The sequence below is a fragment of the Strigops habroptila genome, chromosome 15, assembly GCF_004027225.2.
Source record: "Strigops habroptila isolate Jane chromosome 15, bStrHab1.2.pri, whole genome shotgun sequence".
NCBI lineage: Eukaryota > Metazoa > Chordata > Aves > Psittaciformes > Psittacidae > Strigops > Strigops habroptila.
Genome location: NC_044291.2, coordinates 1929132 through 1947895, shown reverse-complemented (window position 1 = coordinate 1947895; position 18764 = coordinate 1929132). Strand labels below are relative to the sequence as shown.

At 39.0% G+C, this 18764-nt stretch overlaps 1 protein-coding gene across 4 annotated transcripts in view; it reads right to left on the bottom strand.

The window, feature by feature from the left end:
- Positions 1-17902, bottom strand: part of CNTRL (centriolin) — a 31931-nt gene extending 14029 nt beyond the window's left edge. For 2 of the 4 annotated variants that reach the window (XR_003994470.1, XM_030506935.1), the window contains exons 1-19: positions 17668-17902; positions 15878-16118; positions 15292-15425; positions 14831-14961; positions 13512-13653; positions 12505-12691; positions 12212-12405; positions 10427-10546; positions 9429-9648; positions 9095-9204; positions 8394-8588; positions 5750-5903; positions 5142-5362; positions 4380-4556; positions 3315-3449; positions 2570-2715; positions 2192-2372; positions 1026-1205; positions 516-695 (exon numbers count right to left, since the gene is read on the bottom strand). Coding sequence is in view for 3 of the 4 variants with exons in the window: in XM_030506935.1 (XP_030362795.1) it covers positions 516-695; positions 1026-1205; positions 2192-2372; positions 2570-2715; positions 3315-3449; positions 4380-4556; positions 5142-5362; positions 5750-5903; positions 8394-8588; positions 9095-9204; positions 9429-9648; positions 10427-10546; positions 12212-12405; positions 12505-12691; positions 13512-13653; positions 14831-14961; positions 15292-15425; positions 15878-16085 (3015 nt within the window). In the remaining variant the exon portion in view is untranslated. Of the gene's footprint in view, positions 1-515; positions 696-1025; positions 1206-2191; positions 2373-2569; positions 2716-3314; positions 3450-4379; positions 4557-5141; positions 5363-5749; positions 5904-7023; positions 7730-8393; positions 8589-9094; positions 9205-9428; positions 9649-10426; positions 10547-12211; positions 12406-12504; positions 12692-13511; positions 13654-14830; positions 14962-15291; positions 15426-15877; positions 16119-17469; positions 17605-17667 lie in introns of those variants that run through there. The other 2 variants (XM_030506936.1, XM_030506937.1) reach the window with 2 other exon arrangements.
- Between the last annotated feature and the right edge of the window lie 862 nt (positions 17903-18764).

Sequence of the window (18764 nt, the reverse complement as noted above, 5' to 3'; positions counted from 1 at the left end):
GTCTCATGCAGCTTTGGGAAAAGCTGACTAATAAGAAGCATCAGCACTTGTCTGTTCTGGAATGCCAGAAACTAGCAAAGTATATGTAAAGTAATGTTTCTTCTTTAACTTTACAGTATTTCTACAGAGATGTTCATATGTAGCCAAAAATGGTTCTCAGTTTAAGAACTTGGAAGTCTAAGCATAAACTTCTGTAGTCTCTTCTTTTGCTCTTCTACCTTATCTAACAATGCATTTATCTATTGCTTGTCTTTCAGTTAATAAGATTGATCTTGCCTCTCCCTCAGCTTCTAACCCACAGAGTGAATGCCTGTCCATACCCCGATTTACTCAGGTGTTCATCTGCTATGTTTCAAGATGAGACTCTGTTCAAAGCAAAAACTCCTGTGCAGCAAGGCAATTCAGACTAAAGCCTTGAAGCTCAATTTAGAAGACACCACCAGGACTGCTCCCATTATGATGGTATTAGAAAGCACTTCTCACATACAAGCAATTAATAATCAGTGTTGATTTACCTCAGCTCGCTCCTGATTAATTCTGAGCACAGTCCCGTGAAGAGCCTTTAGCTGATTTTTAGCACTGGAGAGCTCTGTGGCTGCCAGTTTATCTGAAGTGATGATTGCTCTCTTCAATTCCTTCAGTTCCTTATCTAGACTGTCAAACTGCATTTGTGCCCTGGCATCTTCTAGCTTTTTCTGAAACCAAGAAAACAAAAGGTTTTGTAAGGTTAAAGTAAAAACTTACTTAAATTAACTTACAGTGTGGACGAAAGGCTTTCTGTTGGGATGGCTTCCCCCCACCCCATATCCCATTTTCCCATTTTGTGTTATATGCATAAAAGTAACAGGAAAGAAACTAAAGCAAGGACAACCAATAAAACTTAAGGAAAAGCAAGCTGTTTTATTTAACCTCTGTGTTCCTTCCTGTATTTGATCTTAGAAAGCAAAATAATATAGAAGTTTTTGAATCTTTTTTTTCCTGAGCAGTCAGACACAGTGTATGGACTTGTCCTTACTCATTCTTACCCTTTTCTCCAGATCTTCCAGTTGAGCAAGAATAGTCTCTTTCTCTTCATCTGCCTCTTGGAGCTGTTGATCAGCAAGGCCCTGAATTTCTTCCATGCTCTTGATTTTTTCTTGCAAATGTTGAATTTCATTCTCTAACTGATGGACCTTATTCTTATTCTGCCTGTTCTCAGCTTTAACCTACAAGTGAAATAAGTTAGAATGGGTAGCCAGAAACATTTTTTCCCCCCTCCTATCAAAAGCCATCCTATTTTAATGATGTAAAGAAACAACTTTGGGAAATACAGTTACCAGCATACTTTGTACCAACAGAGAAAGCGAAAAAGTGCTTTGCCGCTATAACTATTACATCTTAAAAGTGCCCAAGTTATTTTGATAGTGGTCTGTATAGTGATGTTTCAAGAAGGTTAATGGCTATATCTTTCTATCTATAATTACACTCTTTGTTGCCTCTGAGTCTAAATTCTAATTAATCAAATAATTAGGCAAAAATCATAGAGACTATTAATAAAACATAAAATCAATACCAAAAAATGGGTCTCTCCTCGTTATCATACAGCTACAATTAGATACTGTCCATGCAAGTTTTAATGCACATTAAACCCTTCTCCTCCAAGCAACATTCTTGCAAGCTTTATGTAACAAAAGTCAACAAACTGTTGCAGACGAGCACGTGTCCTGTCAAATACCTGATTTAAAATAGTCCTAAGTATAAGCAAGCATTTTTGGGTTTTTTCTTTTAAAAGAACTTGAAGACTGTGATAACACAAAAAGAAAGCAAGAACAGCTGAAGCATTTCACTATTTAACCAGAATTTCACAGTACACACAGCATGGAAGTGGTCAGTTATTTGTTTTCCCTTTTTGGAAGCTTTTGTCTGCTTATACAGTTTCTTTGTAATAAAAATTACTACATGATATACATTTGTGCACAACAGGAAAATCAAAACCCTAATAATGGTTAGTGTTCCTGTTTCCAGTCACCAGTAACAGCATCCTGCTCTGATGTGAGCTGTCAGATCTGTTTCTGACAGTAAAATTATACTTCTCTGAAAGAAGGAGGGTAGCAAAGCTTCATCAGTGTGAAACTTGATCCTTCAGCTGCAAGTTACATTTCTTAGACCAAGCTGAAACTGTCTTAGTCTGCTTTGTTGTTTTGACACGTGCCTGTCTGTATTTCTCCTGTACTTCTTCCAGTTTTTCCTGCTGGGATGCCATTTCTTCCTGCAGTTGTCTCTGTCTCGCCCATGCTTTCTCTTTTTCCCTCTGAGCATCAGCAAGAATGTCATTAAATTTGTTCTGCAGACTTGCAAGGCTCTTCCCTAAAACATCAGCTGAATTCTGACATCTGAAAGAGAAACAATCCAAGTTCCAAGAGAGAAAACAGTGATTTTAAACTGTGATACCAGATACTGAAATAACAAAGCCTAATACAATAGTGCAAGTTTAAGACATCCAATGTACATTAGCTTAGGTGCAGCTCCTGATATGACTTGTGCTCCACTTTCACAAATCTAACACTGGTTATACTTTTATTTTACTCACTTAATCTCTCCATCACCTGTCTGAAGTTTTTGCTTGAGTTCACTTATACGAGCTAACACTTCCTCAGGATGAATTAAGTTCGCAACCTCATGGTTGAGCTGATTCTGAACATCTTCAAGCTGTTGTTTCAGGAGATTATTGTCTCCCTGAAAAAAAACCAGACAAAAACCATCCACACAACCATAAGTAAGCAAACACCCAAACGATAAAAGTTAAGAGTTTTAACACCTACATCTCCTTTGGGGGTTTTGCTGTTGTTGTTGGGTTTTGGGGGGTTGTTGGGGTTTTTTTTTCTTTTTCTGTTTTTTTAAATAGAGTCCAAACATTGTTTTCAGTGTGGCCTGAACCAATATCAGCAACAAAACAAGAACACAAACAGAGGCAATAAATTCTGCTTTAGGTATTGGTTCAGTTTTTTAACTCTTCATCCAAATAGTTTTCTTACTGACATGGACTGGATGAAGCTTGTGGGAAATTAAGATACATATAACAATTTGTCAATCCCTCTGCAATATAACTGAGCAGCTCTGAAATGATTTCAAATGTCAATCTAAGTATCTAAAATAGATAAAAGACTATGGTGTAGGGTCTCTGGACAAGCAAATTAAAGTCAGGAAAGTTATAAATACTACTCAAGATGATAAAATTCATACAGAATCCTTTAAAATCCTTATCACTTTCCCCTTGGGGGATAGGGAATCATACTGTATATCAGGTAACCTTTTAAAGGCAACAAATACTTCACCTGCAATTGTTTGAACTGACAAAGAAGCTTATAATTTTGCTGTTCCTTCTCCTCTGCTAGTTGTGCTTTAGTCAGAGCATTGTCCACCACTTGCCTTTCTTTTTCAAGTTCAGCTTGCAGGGCTGACAGTTCCATCTACAAACACAGAAAACCTTCACATTAATATCCCCACTCCCAATCCATCACCCAAGTAAACAACAGCTCTATTTCTTATAACAATATGACAACACCCCTAAAAAAACCAACAAAATCCCAGCCATCCCAAATTCACCCATCACCATATATACACTACAGGTGTATTTCCTAAAAAATCATCTTCAGCATATGGCTGGTACTGTAAATCTTAATCCATACCTAAGCATGAGCATGTCCTACCCACCAGGTAACTGACAGATTTACATTTATCAGTGTTCTGTAGAAAGCTTCCAAGTTTTTTCTGAAACCTGGGGACAGAACACGTCATTGTTTTGCATTTTGATTTCTGCTGCAATCTGGAACATGCAGGTGGAATACATCTTGCAAGAAAACGATCACATTGATTTCTGACAAATGGAAACCGAACCAGGATAGTAGTTACTGTACATCACCATACACGAAACCAAATTAAGCTCTCCAACAGCAAGATAAATGGGACTATACAAATTAAAGCATATGTTGTTCTTCCCCAGCAGAAAACTATTACTTTATAATACATTACAAAATACGAAGATTTGCTATAAAACTCAATTTCTACTATAAAGAGCAAACTGTCTTTCACCTACTACTTTCACAGGACTGCTTTAGAGTCACTTCTTTGATGTAGGCATAGTTATCTCTTTCCAAAACAATGAGGACTGTTATTTCCCTTTTAACTAGGGACCTCTATAGGGTTCCCAAATGACCTGTATCTTAATTCAATGCAAAGCTATAAATCCTAGCAAACTGGTACTACCTTCCGTTTGGGGGCATACCTAAACCAACAATTACTTGCAAGTCCACACTAGAGATGTGGTATGGAGGAAAGTTTGGTTGTCTCTCATCCTGAAGTTGTTTATCCCGTTGGCAGCACAAGAGCTCTGTTCTTACCTGGCTGCGTCGTTTCAGTCTTTCATATTCTTCTTTTTGCTGATTGGCTTCAGTGTCTCTATCTCTTAGCTGGGCTTCCAGTTCAGCCTCATAGGCACTGATGTCCCCTTGTGCCTCTCTAAGTGACTCGTTTATTTCCTGCTGCTCTCTGAGTGCACTCTCTAGCATTGCAATTTCCTGGAATGTTACATTCATTTTAGAAGTATAAACACAGGAGAGGCAGGATTTCTTAAGAGTATATTGCCTCATGAACTCATCATCAATGTGACAGCAGATAGATGAAAATAGACACACTAACCCTCATCTCTAAACATTAAAACTTAAAGGTAGGTGGCACCACGACATACAAAGGTCAGGTCAATAACACAGCTGTGACAGACTGTACAAACATCTGTGCTCAAGTTAAAAGGTGTAGCTTAAAGCAATACACATTTGTCCCTGGTATTAAGGATACAGGATGCTAAGACATAATTCTCTATGATATCAACTGCAAATCCATTTGTAGTAATGTCTGAAAGGTAAAGCCTGCATTTCTGAGACATCTCCCATGAAGTACAGATTTACTGTGTCTCTTACAACTGGTTTTAAAGGCCTAATTCTGTTCTTGATGTGTGCAGGCACATCTAATTGAAGTTATCATATCAAAAACATATTTTGTCCAAGATCTGTGCTTTCCTATTTGCAATTTGGTAATTTGCTTCTTTCTTTCAGGTTTATTCCCAGGTATCCGAATTTGGGAAGAAACACAACATTAAGTCTTACTTTTCTCATATTTTCTGCATCCATGGCAACTATTTCCAGGTTGTTTCTTTCCTCCTCTAGATCTGCCAATCTTTCTAGCAAAGACTCTTTATCCTTCTGCAACTCCTTACATTCATCATTGGCCTGTTTTGCCTGAGACTTAACACTTTCCAGGTACTCCTGTAATCCAATGATAATACTTTCTAAATCCCTTTTCAGCGCTTCATTTGTTGCTATTTGACCTGCAGAAATGCAAAACAAATTTGAGAGGTTAAGAAACCACACTTATTTACAAACCAAACAAACCTGCCTTTCTTCCTCTTAAGATGTTTGCTTACTGCAATATGTAATAAAAACAAGTAGCTGGAACTCAACCAGAAAATGCCTGTGTTTAAAGGCTAGGAGATAACCCACCCTGCAAACTACCTCCCCCAAGCATGTACAAGTGAGGTGAACATACTAAAAACCAAACATTCACATAAAGGCTCCTTTTAGATCAGTTAAGAATAGCTTTTCAACCCTTTCCTACATTCTTCATTACATTTAAGCAAAAATAACCAAAACTGAATCCTCAATTCAATTGTCATCCTAAATACAAGAAATACCGTCAGACAAAAAGAAGAACTAACCATCAGTGAGCTGCTGCTCCAAGTCCTTGATTTCCTCAGTTTCCTTTGCAATCCTAGAGAGCATTTCATCCAAGCGACTCTCAAGCTGTTGGTAATGTTTGTTCATTACCTCAAACTGCTGTTCTTTACTTGCTTTTTGAGCTTTCAGGTGAGCCTGGAAATTAACAGTTGGAAAGGTAAAGCAGGACAACATCAATACAGATTTAAAAAGTTAAATCAGTATTTAATCTCAGTTCTGCAGTGTCTTATTACTGGTAGTAAAAGTCACAAGTGCAGCTTATGTTGTGGTATTTGGGGTTGGGTTTTTTGTTTTTGTTAGTTTTCCTTGTTACTGCCCCACACAGAATCCCAGATAGGCAATCTCTGTGAATAACAACACTGTTACCAGACTCTCCCTTGCCCAGGCATGAAGAATAAGGCCTGCATTTACAAATCATTACTCATGGCTACTATCTTTCTTTGTGCCTTTACTTTTTGTTATAACCATTTCCTCTTTCAGTCAAGAACGAACATGATTTCCTCCAGAAGCTTTAATCCTGTCATCCTGCATTGCCTTCACAGCAGATGATGCTTCAGAACATGTCAGGTCACCACCCGAAGGAAAATACTCAGAACAACCAGCAAGTCAGGCGAAGTTTACAACTAAGATTTACTTAAAGCAGTTTTTTGGGGGTTTTGTTTTGTTCTTTTGTTTTGGTCTTGTTCTGGGGGGGGGGGGGTGTGTGGTTGTTGTTGTTTAATATTTCTGGGAAATACACCATACCCACAGCTCACAGACTTTGGTCAGGACTTTGTGCATTTAGGATGAATTTAGGTGATTGTTTCAGCTGTATACAAAAGCTGGTTATGCACACAACAGTGCTGTTTCTCACTGCTGTGAAATCACGAACAAACGACTCAAATGCCGGAGAACTTGGAAAATACAGAATTATGCTGTCATGACAAACAGCACCTTTTTTCTTACAACTCAAATAAATTGAGCTAACAGTAGAAATGTTAACTACAAGTTGTCAGAATAAAACCGCTTATAAACTTGCTTCTCAAAGAGAAGTAATGGGTAAAACATCACTTTCTGCACTTTCAGTGTATTAAACCGGAAGTTATTTCAAACATTCCCATCGGTACAATTCAACTTGCCGCCCTGTTAAACTACCGTTCCGCTTTCAAAAGTGAAATTCCACAAGGAAGACCCAAGCGGAGGGCTGCTGCTGAGTCATTTTGCTGCAGCTGCCGCATGTCACAAGAGCGCTGGTGAAAAAACCCCAATCACTTACAGCTTTGCCTTTGTCTTTTCTTCTTTCGAGACCATTTGCAAAACGCCCCACCCCTGATCTCGAAGTCATTTGAATGGAGAAGCGGTATCTTCAGCGCGGAAAGCGATTAAGCGGGGTCTCCCATGCGCTCCGGAGGCTCCCGCGGCAGCGCGCCCCTGGCGAGGTCCTCCGCGGGTGCGGAGGGGCCGCGGCTCCGCTCCCCGCTCCGCGGGCGGTTGGCCCCGGTCAGCGCTTCCTGTGTTGTGATTTGAAGCGAGGGGCGGCCTGCGGGAAGGGCCGGGCCGGTTCCTGCGGGATCCCGCCCGCAGCCTCCAGAACGAACAGCCCGGGGAAATACACTAAATATACATATGTGCATTTTGTAAAGTGTTTGCTCTGCTAAAAACGGCATCAAAATTCTTTCTTTGCAGACTTCAACGCATCAAGCTGGCCTGAAAAGCTCTCATTTAAAAAGACATTTTTAAAACACTATTTAAAAAGTAATCCCATTTCATTCAATTTAAAGTTTCTCCAAGTGTTTGCTGTACCCAGACACAGTTAATAACTCAGAAATCTAAAGTCTTGCTTTCCTGGAGATCCAAAACATGAGATTATCCAACTAGAGATGTTGGTGCATCATTCAGCTTTGCCCCAGACCTGTAACGTCCCCTGAGCCCCTGCTGAGTCGATCAGTACTGACAGGAGTGTGACAGCATCAAAAAGGCAGTGTAAGTCTTCTCAGAATTATAACTGTTTACTGGAAATTGATTCTACTTTTAGGATGCTGGACTCCAGTGTAAAGCCAAAAGTGCTGCGGCCTTCAGCTCTCTGCATCTCACAGGCTGCAATATTAATATCAGCTCTGAGCCCTTTGGCCAGGTCAGTGGCATCAGCTACTCCAGATGTTTCTTGTAGGCTGACCTCCTGCAAACAGACTTGTGGGGCAATGCGAGAGCTCTGACAAAGCAGGATGTCAGCTATAACCTTGCAGCAGTTACACAGAACTTCACAAATCTTTAAGGCCAGATTCTACAAAAAGCTGCATTAAGGATTTCTTACAGAGAAACTGCCTCCATGGATCTGCAGAGCATGTTTCTGAAGAGCATAAAGATCCAGTTCTTAACATGCTGTAAGCAACTGCATTCAAAATGAGTTGCTCAAGTGTTTTACCAAAGTTGGTTTTTTGGTTTTTATTTATTTTCTTTTTAAATGGGAGGAGTTGCTTTTCAAACCATAACAGCTAAAGAAATTGGTAAATAGCAAAATAATATATAATTCATTAAATAATCACAACTGAATGTTAATCTGTTAAAGTAGTCCTTACTACTTTTCTCAGTACATAAGTATATGCAGTACATAAAAAAAAAAAATAAGATTTCTGTTTTACTTACATGTCTTGGATCTTCAGGATTTAGAGAAGCAAGAGCACTCTGCAAGTCTTCAAGCTCCTTCTGTTTTTTTCCTATTTCTCTTTTTTGTTTCTCCAATTGTTTTTCCAGTTCTAAAGCTTCCTTGCGTAGCTGATGCAGGATTCCTATCTTTTCACTCAGTTGCTGTTCAAGACCTTCCTTTTTGGCCTGTAATATCTGGAAATAGCATGAGGAGGTTGTGTAAAGGAGTTTAATTGGATGTACACAGCTGATCAGGAACATTTTTAAAAGTTAAATCAGACTGATGGTTTAGCCCAACAGGTTGCCTAAAAATGATCTCTTCATTGTTTTGAATCTTCTTTCAAAGAATCACAGAATCCCAGACTGGTTTGTGCTGGAAAGGGCCTTAAAGCTCATCCAGTTCCAACCCCTGCCACGGGCAGGGACACCTTCCACTAGAGCAGGTTGCTCCAAGCCCCTGCGTCCAACCTGGCCTTGAACACTGCCAGGGACGCGGCAGCCACAGCTTCTTTAGATGCAATTAACTGCACTACAACTCTAACAGCTTATTTATAAACAAGCTATCAAAACCCCTTAAGATTTTCATGATGCATGACAAATGGATTTACATATATATAAAAAAGAATGCGGAGAAAACCAGTCACATTTTCTACATCAATGCTGCTTTCCCTTGCTATTCACGTAGCAACTTCTTTGCATACCTTTTTCTGAGCCAGAGCATCCTCCAGTTGTTGCAGCTCCCCTGTTACTTTCAAAACTTGTTGCTCTGCATTTCCTATTGCACTTTGCAGTTCTGCTAATCTTCTTTGTGCTGCAGACAAAAAATAAACCACCAAAATTCACAACCCACAAAATACATTATAATATTCTGTATAACACAAGATACATATGTTTTCTGTTAACTCATTAATCAGATGTTTAGAAATTACAGCATTTGTGGCCTTTGACACACTATTGCTGTTCTTATGTCAAACGTCAAGCATTTAATTGGTGGAATAAGCTACATCGAATAATATTATTTCAATTAAGATTTACCTGAACCAATCTCTTTTTCTTTACCCTCTAGTAGTTCATCTAGAGTTTGGAGCTGGGGTTTCCTATTCCTATAGAAGTCCTCTTCATCTGGCTGTATTTTTCCAATCTCCATCTGCTGAGCTTTGTGAGCAATGTAGCCTTCCTTTATAAACATATTTCTTTTATACCTGGCCTTACCAATGTATGGGCTTTCACCAGGTACATTATCAAGTTCAACATCCTGCAATGTATGAAGCAGTACATCTTTTATCTCACAAGTATGGCTGCAGTCAACTTGCAATATACGTTTAACTCTCTTAATCATAGAAAGGAAAACTGATGTGAAATTAGAATAATTAGAAGAAAACAGACTACACTTGACTTGTTTGGCCTTGAATATTCTTGTTATTTTATAATGGAATTAAAAACACACAGCCCCAGTTGGGGTGTGATCAGTTTGTTGCACAGGGGTAATGCAAGTGGATATTTAACTGGAGGAACTTTTCCTTAATATTTTAGGCTTAATAGCAATACAGATTATACTTAGTCCTTTACATTGTTGCACTTAAACTTTATTCAAGACTTTAAAAAATCATTCATAGTTAATGATTACTGATCTTCTCATTCCTTGTGCAGACTCAAGAGATCTCTACATTGTTTTGCAAGTATGACCTGAACATTCTGGCTTGTGGAATTTCTCCATGTGAAAGGGCCTCCAAAATTAAGCCCCAAGAAAGGACTATCATTTGTTTGGTTAATAATAAGAATGAAGTGATTGTTCACTGACTCTACTTGGCTAAAACATATGCATGTGTATACTAATATTCAATACGTTAAATGTGACTCAGATTCAGTTTAGTTCAAATCTTGTAACATACAATTTTAGAATTATTTTATAACTAATAACTCTTAATAAAGCAGCCTATTAGAATTATAGAAGAACTATTAAGTTTCCTATTTTCCCAGTTGAAAAGCAAGAGAAACAGCCATGAAAAGATCCATTATTCTTAAATTATTACCTCTGATGGAAAATAATTTAATGGCTCAAATTTTGCATCAATCTTATAAAACGCCAGCTCCTGCTCCAGCTCATATTGCTTCTGGCAAGCTCGGGTGAGCTCCACTGTCTTCTGCTTTAACTAATAAGCCAGCAAACAAGGTAAGTTGCATTCAAGTGTCATCATTATCACATACATTTCAATTCAGTAGAGAGCAGGGCAAAACCATGAACTCTGAATCAAAGCTCGCATCAGAAAAAGTTAAGATGATGTATTTTGGATCAAGAATATCACAAGGTGCAACTTTATTACCAAATACGATTTGATGACTAAGAGTACACAAGCAGCCCACAATTAACATAACACAAATGATCACATGAAAGGCCTTTTAAGTTTACATGCATCAAAGGTTTGAAGATAAATTTCTCACTAACTTAGGATAAAAAATAATTTGGGTACAATCCCTTAGCAAAATCTATGACAAATAATGAATGTATTTACTGCTACTCATGAGCAGTGAGAACTATGAACACTCCTTGTCAAGTGTACAGAGGCTTTGCTAGTTAGGTTTTGAGTTTCTTTTTTTAACTAAAAGGTCCATCATGTGATTTCTTTTTAAATTAATTTTTCATACTGAATACCTGAGGGAGAACATGCAGCAAAACTCCAATAGACAGTGGAAAGCAGGACTAATGGAGGAAAAGAAATAGAACAGACTGGAATAAAGGAAAGGCTTAAAGAAAGATTTTAAAAGACTATATATGTCGTGCAAAAATGATCTGTGCATCCAAAAACCACGGTGAATATAAAGTCTCACTGGAACACTTTATGCAAATGTTCCTACTTCAGTAAACATGCAAATAAATCCTAGAAATAAAAATAACCATGCAAGCCAGGAGCACAGTGGGGCTACCTTAGTGAGGGATAAAGGCTCTGCGGAAAGGGAACTGTGACAAACCAATACACCAGCTAAAGGAAGAAAGAAGTAGGCAGAGTTTGTCATTCAAAGGATAAAAGTGGGTTAAGTTGCAAAATATTTGCTGCTAAATCTCACTATACTGAAAACTACCCTACAGAAATAGGCTTCTGGTTAGTGTGAGTGTTCACAGAAGAAACAGCTATAGAAATATTAGCTATAGAGATTCTGAAGGACTAAATTTTAGAGGACAAGTCTAACACCTAAGAGAAAAGCCATATCTTAAGTTCCCATCAGGTCATTCACATCCAAGCACTCACAAGGCAATAGGACTTCTCTTGCATTTTATAGCTACCAATGAAAGATACTTCTCAAACACAAGATTTTAGGATGATATGAATAAAGTACGAGTAATCTAATGGACTTAACATAATAAGCAAGGGGTATTACTAACATACAACTGGTATGCACACCTTGTTTTGTAAAAACATTTAATCTTTTCCCTTATTGCAGCAGCACTAAAGTCCAAACAATGCAGGAGATTCAGTACATGGGCAATTTTGCAGCCAGAGATACTTAACCTGTCAGCAACTGACAAAATTTTAAACAAATAAACAAACAATTACTAGACACAAACAAGTAAGTTACTACAAATTATCAATTACAAGAGTGATACTGATGGCTGGGTCACTATACTTACTGTTTCCAAAGAAAGAATATTGAAGAACAACTGGTCTAGGAATAATCACTCTCTAAAAAGCCGATGTGCCTAAGTTTTGTCTCTCAATTTTAAACACAAATCTCCAGCCATTTGAATTCTCACATTGAAAACTCTGTTTCTGACAACAAAACTATTCCAAATACTTACTTAGTACAAGTCATTATCTTACCAATTCATTTTTGGTGCCCAGGTCCCTTTGTAGGTCTTCATAGCTTTGTTTCTGTTGCAAAGTCTTGTCTTTTAATGATTTGTTGACCTCATCTTGGTGGCGAAGTTGCTCAAGCATTTTGGACTGGTTAAGTTTAAGGTTCTCCATCTCCTTCATTGTGTTTTCCAACTCTCCTTCTAATTTTTCTATCTCTTCTGAAAAAATAAAATAATAGAAACATTCAAATAGAAAATCTTTTCCTTCTAAATTTAAATTTTGTGTCATTCACTTTAGTTCTAACATATTACTATTACCTATATTAAACCTCTCTAGAGCTTCTTGCCTGTCACGGTTTGTCACTGGCTGTCCATCCAAGTTTTCTAGTGCTCGCAAGTGGAATATGGTGTATAAGCAGTAGTGAGGCAGACTTACAACTGGATTATCAGCAAGAAATAGAGAGGTCAGATCTTGCAGAGGCTTTAGTTTAGCTATATCATGGAGCTAAATCAAAGACAAATGGAACAATGATTAGACATCCTGCCAAGAATAATTAACCCCCCATTAGTGAATTTCTGATGATATAGAATGTTTGATGTTAGGTCCGTGCCAAAGATTACGTTTATGCCAAAGCGTAATCTCCAAAATACACAGTACCATCAGTAAATTCCTAAAATAAAATTGGTTCTTCTGTGAAAAAATACCACTAGAAAGAGGGTAAATTTCATCAAGCTTGACCTTGGAAATGACAAGCTAACACAGCCTGTGGATATATACAACCTTCACTCCCCCAGACTTATTCACTTGAAAAGGGTTATTTTATCATGAGAAGTACTCAAACAAAGCTGGTTCATCTTTCTTCCTCCTCAGTAGCATGATTCCTTCAGGAATTGTATTAAGTGACTTCCTTTCATAGACACCTTTTGTAGCTACAAACATGGAAGTTAACCTGGATGACAGAACTAAATCTAGTCATGTCCTAAATACAAAATATAAGCAAATCGATTATTTCCAGGTCTCCATAACTTACCATAAGGGACACCACCAATAACATGGAAAAGCCTTCAAATTTTCACTAAGTTTTTCCTAAGTTTCCAAAAACTTTGCTGAACAATGTTATACAGGTTTATGCCTTGAATATCTGGCACAAAATATAAACAATTTTGATAAACAATTTTGCCAGGCTCACAACAACCGTGTTTCACTACAGACTTTATGGAAAGACACTCGGCAATTATTCAGAGTAAATCAGTCAATGTAAATGTACCAGTTCACTTCATGAAACACTTCTGAACAATTATTGTTCCTAACTACAATCACTTACTGATGACACTTTATTCCGTTTCAAATTGAGGATGCGCAGGGATCTCAGTTTCTTTCCTACCCACACAGGAATATGCTCAATCTCATTCCCTGCAAGGTTCAGCTTTTGTAGATTCTGCATATGTTCTATACCTTCAATTTTACTGAAAATAAGAAGGAAAACATAACTTATCATGAACTACAGCAAATTTACAGTGTAACCGAGGCACTATGGATAAACTACAACAAAATCTGACTCAATTATCATCCAAGAGATCAGCAAAAACAGTTGTTTACTGCCATGGACTCATAATTCAAGTTAAATTACACCAGCTTACTTCGAAGTACTCCATTAAGAAGAATAAATAATTCACAACAAGACTTTCCTGCTCACTGGGACAAAACATTCATTTTTACACATCTTCATGTCAATATTGAAATTATTTTAATGTGTGGTAATTCCATTTTAGTATGCCAAATGTGTTCTTTTTCCTACTGTGAACGTTATGGGACACAGATGAACCAAAAAAGATGGTTTGGGGGGGGGATTCCACACAAAGGAAAGATCAACTGTAAACTGACAGCGTGCAGAACTACATTTTTTAGTTATTTAATTATTAAGCATACAAATATTGTAACAAATATGTCTGTAACTATATATACAAAAATATATAACGAAAGTCTGAAAACATACAGCAGCAGCTAAAAGCTACTCTGGTGTTTTCAATTCCTGTTGAGAGAGGAAGTTGTGTGAATGCAATGTGTAGACATGCAAGCATCTTGCTTACTTCCTATTGTTAACATCTCTACTGAAATTGCAGCTTCTGTACTGCAGTCTGATGTAAAGATTGTAATTCACTAACAGAAAAAGGAAACCAAGAATTTTGCTATCGTCTGAACTATGACCCTTCAACATTTTTATACAAGACAGACAAGATATCAGACTCTCAAAACAGTGAGAGTAAAAAAGCAATTCAGTGAGTTCATGGCCTGCCTCATCAAGCCCATTCAGCTTCCTCTCCTAAAAGAAAACTGTTTGTATTACCTGTATTAACATGCAGTAGAAGTTGAGTTACATTTTTAATGCATTTAATTGGGTTATTGCACACTCTTCATTATGGTATCTGGAAACTTGCATTTCTGGCTTGGTTTCTTAGGATAACAAGTTTAACTGCAGCCATGTACTCTTAACAGCACTTCCCAGAACTACTTTTCCTTCTAATTTCTAAGAGCTTTGCTTTTTAAGAAGATGTCACCAAAGCCTGTTAGTCTTGACATACAACTGGTGGGAAATTTATTGTATCTATCTGGCTTATCAAAACCATGAGTGTTTCTGCTTACCTGATTTTGTTGCAAGACAAATTGAGTTCACGCAACTTCATCAGTTTATCCAACTTCTCAATCTTCTCTATTTGGTTGTTACTAAGATTTAGTGTCTCCAGTCTAGAGCACTTTTCCAAATTTTCTATGTACTAAAGAAGAGAAAATTAATCCCTTAGCACTGAAGCTTTATTTTCTTTTTTTTTTTTTTAAGAAAAAGGTAGATTTCTATTTTTTAACAGCCACCTATTCATTAAAAAATACAGAGTATTCTAACACTTTATTAATCACATTTCAATGTTGCATTCTAAACCCCTGCTTTAGGTACAGTCTTCTATAAGGTTTTTTTCACAGAAGCTGCTTTAGACCTAGGCTAATGTAATTGCAATACAGCTGTTTACATCCACTTAAAAATAGACTTTTGCTAAAAAATAAATGAATTTTTAACTTTGTTTAATTACCAGTTATTTTCAATAGCGTACCTTAAATCTCTTGTCCCCATCCTTTGGGGAAGAAAGATTCAGTGAGCTTATACAGGCCAAATTTTCCTGTTTTGACAGACTTTTTATGATGGATTCTGTAATGTACTTAACTCCTGGACTAACACCATTTTCAGCTGAAATTAAACAGAGAAACTACCTTTAGTAGTAAAAAAAAAAAAATGGTGACTTTTATATTAGTCTTTTACTTCACACTGGATCCTGGGAAAACATTTAAAATTATTCCCTCCCTCCCCCAGGGGATGAGAAGAAAGAGCACACCAGAAGCATTTACAGGAAATGACATGTCAAGAGTAAGCGGGTCTAGCCCTTTGAAAAAGGCACAGTGTGCATCTCTCTTCCAGTCTTCCCCCTGGCACAGAATGTAAGGGTAAAAGTCTCATTATTCCACACAGCTTTCATTACTATCATTTCCAGATTTGAATACCAGAAGATAAAGGCAAAATTAACAAGGTTCTTTCCAAAAGATCACACGTCTTTAATCAGTTCACAGAACATTGGCTTTTTATGCTTTTAGTATGTACTTTTCTACAAGCAGTTATTTATACAATACCTTTATGAAACTTACAATTAAAAGCAGCTTCTACATTTTCTTCTGTAATGTCAAGTTGTTGGTGGCTCTGCTCCATGCTTTTGCAAGCAGATGGAGATGTCTGTGAGCTAAGAGGAGATGGTGATCTGGTACCAGAACTGACAGGAGACATTGGACTAGATGTCCGAGAAGCTGATGTCTGTGGCTTTCTACCAAATGCTTTTCTTTCTGAGCCTTTCTTCATTGCCAGAAATGCAGACTATCATATGACCAACATCTGGAAGAACAGAAGAAAAAACATCAGTCTGTATGTCTAAATCTTAATGGTTTACATGCCAACAAAGGTGCTACAGAAGTATGTCATTTAAGGATATTAGATGCTTGTTGTCTCAGTGGCTATGTTCTTAACAAAACAATTTATCACTTCAGATAATACAGTTTGGGACACCACAGAGGTGCTCTCTGAAAAAAGTTGTCTTTTTAGCATAAGAAAGTATTTCTAGCAGTGATTTGGTGCCAAAAAAAAACCCCAGATCTAAGCCAATTCTCTAATGGGTGACAGCTTCCAGTTTTCACAAGCAAACGCACAGAGGATTGGTGTAGCTTTTTACTTACACCATTCCACAGCACAGTACCTGGAACTGGCTGAACTCAGTAACTGCGCTGCAATTTATGGTTTACACAAAGTCTCTGAGCTCTGGAGATACTCTCGACTCAGACTAACACAGTTGAGAGGACAGAAAGAGATGACTAGGGCATCAATTCTTTTTACCAAAGCTAGAAATCACCCACTTTGCAGCTAGAAGAGCAAAAATAAGTGAAGAAACACAACAGAGGTGAAAAAAACACGTAAAATCAGATTAGCACTGGCCTTCCTTCAGTGTTCCCCTTTCTGCAAACAAGTTATTCCGTGACTGCCTGGCAAATTCCAGTGAATGTTAACAGAAACTTCCCCCCGTGATGAATATATTTCCCTCAGGGTAAGCGTAGGAACAGCCATGTACGTGCCTGTGTGTCAAAGCCCTTGTAGTAACCATCTTCAAGGGACAGATTTTTACTAAAACCTAGACCCAGTAAACTGAAAGCTCATTTTAAGACATTCTTTAAGATAGAAACGTATGCTTTTAAGGGAACTCTGAGCTATACGAGTGATTATATTTTGTCTTATGTTGAGGTTTTCTTTGTTAAAATTGATTTCTTCTGAATCTTCGAGAAGAACAAACAAGCCACTCTCTTCTATCCAATACTTGGAGGCACAACTCATTCAAGAACACGCAAGTGAGACTGGAAGGATCAGGAGAGGGAGATAAGATGATGGTGAGCTAGTGAAAAGCTACTTTTGGAAGTTTCTTCGTGTTTTAAGGACAACAGTTAGACATCTTAGCGCGATTTCTTTAGAAGAGATGGTGGTTTTGCAATGAAACTACGCCAGCGCTCTCACGTTAGAACACGCTGGGAAGGGGAAGCGCTGAGCGGACCTGGCCGCGGAGGTGTCCCGGGTATCCCCGCGCCCCGCCGGGAGCAGACAAGCCGCCGGTGCCTCCCCCGTTCCCGGTTAACAGCCGCTCCCTCCGCTGGCGCCTCAGCGAGCCCCCGGCCCCTTCCCGCCCTCCCGCCTCGGCCCGCACCTGACAGGACGGCGACCCCCCAGCGCGGCGCGGTGCTGCCGGCCGAGCCCGGGCGGAGATCCCCTCCGCGGGGCCGAGCTGCGGGGCAGCGCCGCGCCCCCAGCCCGCGGTGAGGCGGCCGGCGAGTGGCGATGCTCGCTGAAGGGGGATCCCGGTTCTCTCCGAGGGCGGTTCCCCTCAGGCCTCTGCTTTGATTACCTGCGTTGACATGGTAACGCCGTTCCACCGCTTCCCGCTCGGGGCAGTGGCGGGCAGGGCAGCCTCCGGACGGCACCGGGTGAAAGCAGCGGCTATCAACGCACCTCTCTTCCGCCTCCCTTCCAACGCAGAGCAATCGTTGTCTCCCCCGGCCGCCGGGTGCTGCGGCTCCTTTAAGAGCTCGGCGTGAGGAGACGAGCCGACGCCATTTTGTCTGGTTGTTGGCTGGCGACGGGTGACCGGGCCCGGGGCGAGGCGGGGCGGGGCGAAACTTCGCCCCTCCCCACAGCCGCTTTCCCGCCAATGGCGGCGCCGAGGGCGCGTGCGCTTTACCTCAGCGCTGGGAGGCGGTGGTGGCTGCCGTCTCTCCAGCCGAGGGTAGATTGTGAGGGGGTTTGCCCTAATTAAAACCCTAATCCTGTATAAATAGCAAAACCTGCTCTGGGGATAGTTGTTTTTTTTGTGCCTGTGTTTTATTTTTATGTATGTATCTCATATATCAGTGTGAAGTTGTATGTAGGTTGGTTTTACTGAGGAACATTGTATGTAGTGTTAGAAATACATACTACTTATGACCATGATAATACAGTAGGGCTAAGTTGCAATCGTTTTCACGGAGGTGCTTAAATATATCTCTTCTAGTGGTTTTGTGTTGTGTTAGTTTGGAATCTGTGCAACTAGCTGAAATGTGGACTTGAAAATGGGTATCTCGTGTCTAAGAAGTAGGGAAGGGGCATAATTAGATTTTTAAAAGATTATTTCAGAATATTGTTAGACTTTTTAAGTGTTTCCCACTTAATGTTTGTTCATTATTGTTTACAGACCACCCCTGTAAACTTGCTGTTTGAATTCTCGTTGGTATTTAGGAATACCTGTTTGCACTATTTCTAATAATATACACCACCATATATCTTATAAGATTTTACTCCATCTGTTATTACTTCCTTTCTAGTTCATTCTGTCTGTTGAGAAGCCCAAATTGGCCTTCCTGGATTTTATATTGATCAGAAATAGTTTGGTAAATGTCTTTCCCGTAAAGGTTGGCTGCAGTATTTGTTTAAGCTTCAGAAGTCTTGCACAACTTTAGTTTAACTTTA